Below are 2,921 nucleotides of genomic sequence, written 5' to 3'. Positions count from 1 at the left end.
CCAGCTGAAAGATTGATGGAGATGAGATCCGCCAGTGCCTCCTATACAACACGCCATACATGTTTATACCAATCCAAGGCTGACGCACCCCCTCATCCAATCATCTGTGGCTCCCCTTTATTCATCCACATGGAGTCTGCGTTCTGCAAGCCACAGGCAGATCCCTTTTGCAGGGATGTCCAAACTGCGGCCCTCCGGCTGTGCTGGAACTACGAATCCCATGAGGCTTTGCAAGATTCTCACAGCCACAGACATGACTCCCGGAGAGAGATGCATCATGGGATTTGTAGTTTCACCACAGCTGGAGGGCCGCAGTTTGGACATCCCTGCTTTTGTAGTATCTGAAAATGAAGCTTCCCACACTAACCAATCACGTTCCAGTGATGCTAAGGCGACACAAAGGTCTGTAGAGGTGGAGTATCCATTTAAATGTGCTGCACCCCCCTCCCCCCCCCCCTTCAGTTATTTTTTTTGGGCCGGCTCACATCTTCCATACGGTCTGTTTATTTGGCCTTGGGGGGGCGGGGGGTTCAGGAATACATTGGGCCCTTTATGTAGACTTTCCCGCGGGTCCTCTGTAGGCGTCTCGTGAAGGTGAGTCCGGTGCCAGGAAGCCATGCCCGGTGCCAGCCAGGAATCTTCCACCCGGCCTGTTTACAGCGCTGGATATGCTGGGCGCCATAGCTCTGGTGTAGAGTCCCTCTGCAAATGGGGGAGCCCCCCCCTTACAGAGGGGGTAACCTAGAGCTGAGATCCCTCATAAAAGCCGAGAGTGCCAAACTAATGTCCAAGAACTTACTGGTAAAGTTTTGTTTTATGGTGGTAGACAAAACAGGCAACGCGTTTCAGGGGGTTAAACAAGCTCCTCCTCCTTCAGGGCTTTGGTCACAAGATGGTGGGGCTCCTAAAAGTTGCTGGGACTCCTTTAAGATCCTAGGGCTCTTAAAGTGAGTCCCACCATCTTAATAGATGGTGGGACTCACTGGGTGACAATAGTGGTGCGGAAGTACCACCACCCATTATGATCCCCCGTCACCACCTCTTAGGATCCCCCGTCACCACCTCTTAGGATCCCCCGTCACCACCTCTTAGGATCCCCCGCCACCCCACCTTCGGATTCCCCGTCGCCACCTCCTTAGGATCCCCCGTCGCCACCTCCTTAGGATCCCCCGTCGCCACCTCCTTAGGATCCCCCGTCACCACCTCTTAGGATCCCCTGTCTCCTCTTAGAAGACCCATCGCCTCATAGGAGCCCCACCGCCTCTTTAGGACTCCGACCACCAAGTAAGAAGCCCCACCGCCTCTAAGGAGCTTCACCACTTCTTAGGAGCCCCACCATCTCTTAGGAGTCCCACCATCTTTATCCAGAGCCCTGAAGAGAGGGGAGCCTGTTTGACCCCTTGGAAGTTCTACTTGCCATTCTCAGTTTGGAATTAGCCTGATTCACTGGCCCTGTCTCTCTCAGGATTGGTGTCGGCAGGTAAAGTGCTGCTTAGCAGACATGGGCCGCCCCGTGCCTCCGGTGTTGGATCCTCCGGGATCTGATCCCAGCCTCATGTTTACAATCCTCGGCTCTCTTATCTCTGCGCTGACACTGAGGGATTGGGCTGGGCGAGGTCACTATCCCATTCCAGATGAAAGGTTACATTCTGCAGGCAGGCGGAAGCCGTGCCAAGTCCTCCACCCAGCACGCGCCATCCCTAGCGGTGGGCAAAGTGCAGATGGTTCTATGGGAGCGACGCCCTGCGTAACCCGCCAGCCTGGCCGCAATAGGGATCTGTGGCTTTAAGGGAATTGGCTGCAGGTTGTAGGATTTTGCTCTCCGCATGCGTTGTACTGACCCTCTGTGCTTCTCTCTTCCAGGCTCAGCGACACGTCAATGATCTGTATGAAGACCTCCGCGATGGACACAACCTCATCTCCCTGCTGGAGGTCCTCTCCGGGGAGACCCTGGTGAGTGTCACGCCACCCGCAGGGCGGGATTTGGTTTTTTAGTGATCAGTCTGCTGCAGGCAGGAGGAAGCATTGCCTCAGTCTCCCCTCCCCCAGTGATCAGTCTGCTGCAGGCAGGAAGAAGCATTTCCTGATCCAGAGACAGGGAGCAGATAATGATTGTAGTTGTATAGCACCAGCATAGTCTGTAGCATTGTACTATAGGGAGTAGAAGATACAAGCCATGATAGCAGGGACCCCCTCCTATGCAGTATGTGGATGTAGACCCCCCCCCCTGTCCATCCCGTATAACCAGGAGGCGCATTGTAGTCCCCTGGCGGGACCTCGCAGGTGTCAGTGCTGCGGACAATGACAGGAAGCCGCGGTCAGGAATTCAGACTCCGGCCCGACAAAACCAATCGCACCCGAGACAAAGGGGAGCGCTCGGCTAAATAAAGCTGTGTGTGCGCTGCAAGCGGCCGGACAATCCTATCGGTTGGTAGTGAGCTATTTTCGGATTGCAGAGCCGGGGTGACGTGTTCACAACCTGTAGGCTTACCACCTGTTATAAAGAACTGCAAGTCCCAGCATGGCTGCAGGGGGGATGATGTGACTTGGGGTAGGGATCACATGGAGGGCGAGCTGGACACACAGTCTCTCATAACCCATCATCATCCGCATCCTCTCTTTAACCTATTAACACTTCCGCTCGGATAAAGCCCACCTTTCTCTCTCTCCCCTTTTATATCCCCCCCCCTCCCCCCTTTGCTGGACTCTGCCCTGACCTTTGCCCTGTGCCCTTTGCTCCCTTCTTGCACTGCTCTTGGTGGGTAGCCGAGGGAACGGGACGTTATCCGGAACTTGCGGTTGGTGAGTGCCAAAGGGCCCCGTGTCCGCACCCGGCATGGTTTTCTTTCTTTCTTTTACCGTGGCATGCTGCTCTGCCATTGGCTGGCCACCGGTGTGATGTCACTTCCTGAGCCTATAAA

At 55.1% G+C, this 2,921-nt stretch overlaps 1 protein-coding gene across 4 annotated transcripts in view; it reads left to right on the top strand.

The window, feature by feature from the left end:
* Positions 1 to 2,921, top strand: part of PLEC (plectin) — a 225,016-nt gene that overhangs the window by 152,242 nt on the left and 69,853 nt on the right. For 3 of the 4 annotated variants that reach the window (XM_018562626.1, XM_018562629.1, XM_018562628.1), the window contains one exon: positions 1,864 to 1,953. In XM_018562626.1, the coding sequence (XP_018418128.1) occupies positions 1,864 to 1,953 (90 nt within the window). Of the gene's footprint in view, positions 1 to 1,863; positions 1,954 to 2,766; positions 2,803 to 2,921 lie in introns of all 4 variants that reach the window. The other variant, XM_018562625.1, reaches the window with a different exon arrangement.

This window comes from Nanorana parkeri, unplaced genomic scaffold (assembly GCF_000935625.1).
Source record: "Nanorana parkeri isolate BGI_ZX_2015 unplaced genomic scaffold, ASM93562v1 scaffold588, whole genome shotgun sequence".
Lineage (NCBI taxonomy): Eukaryota > Metazoa > Chordata > Amphibia > Anura > Dicroglossidae > Nanorana > Nanorana parkeri.
Note: the sequence above shows the minus strand (reverse complement) of the source record. Positions and strands in the feature narration are given on the sequence as shown.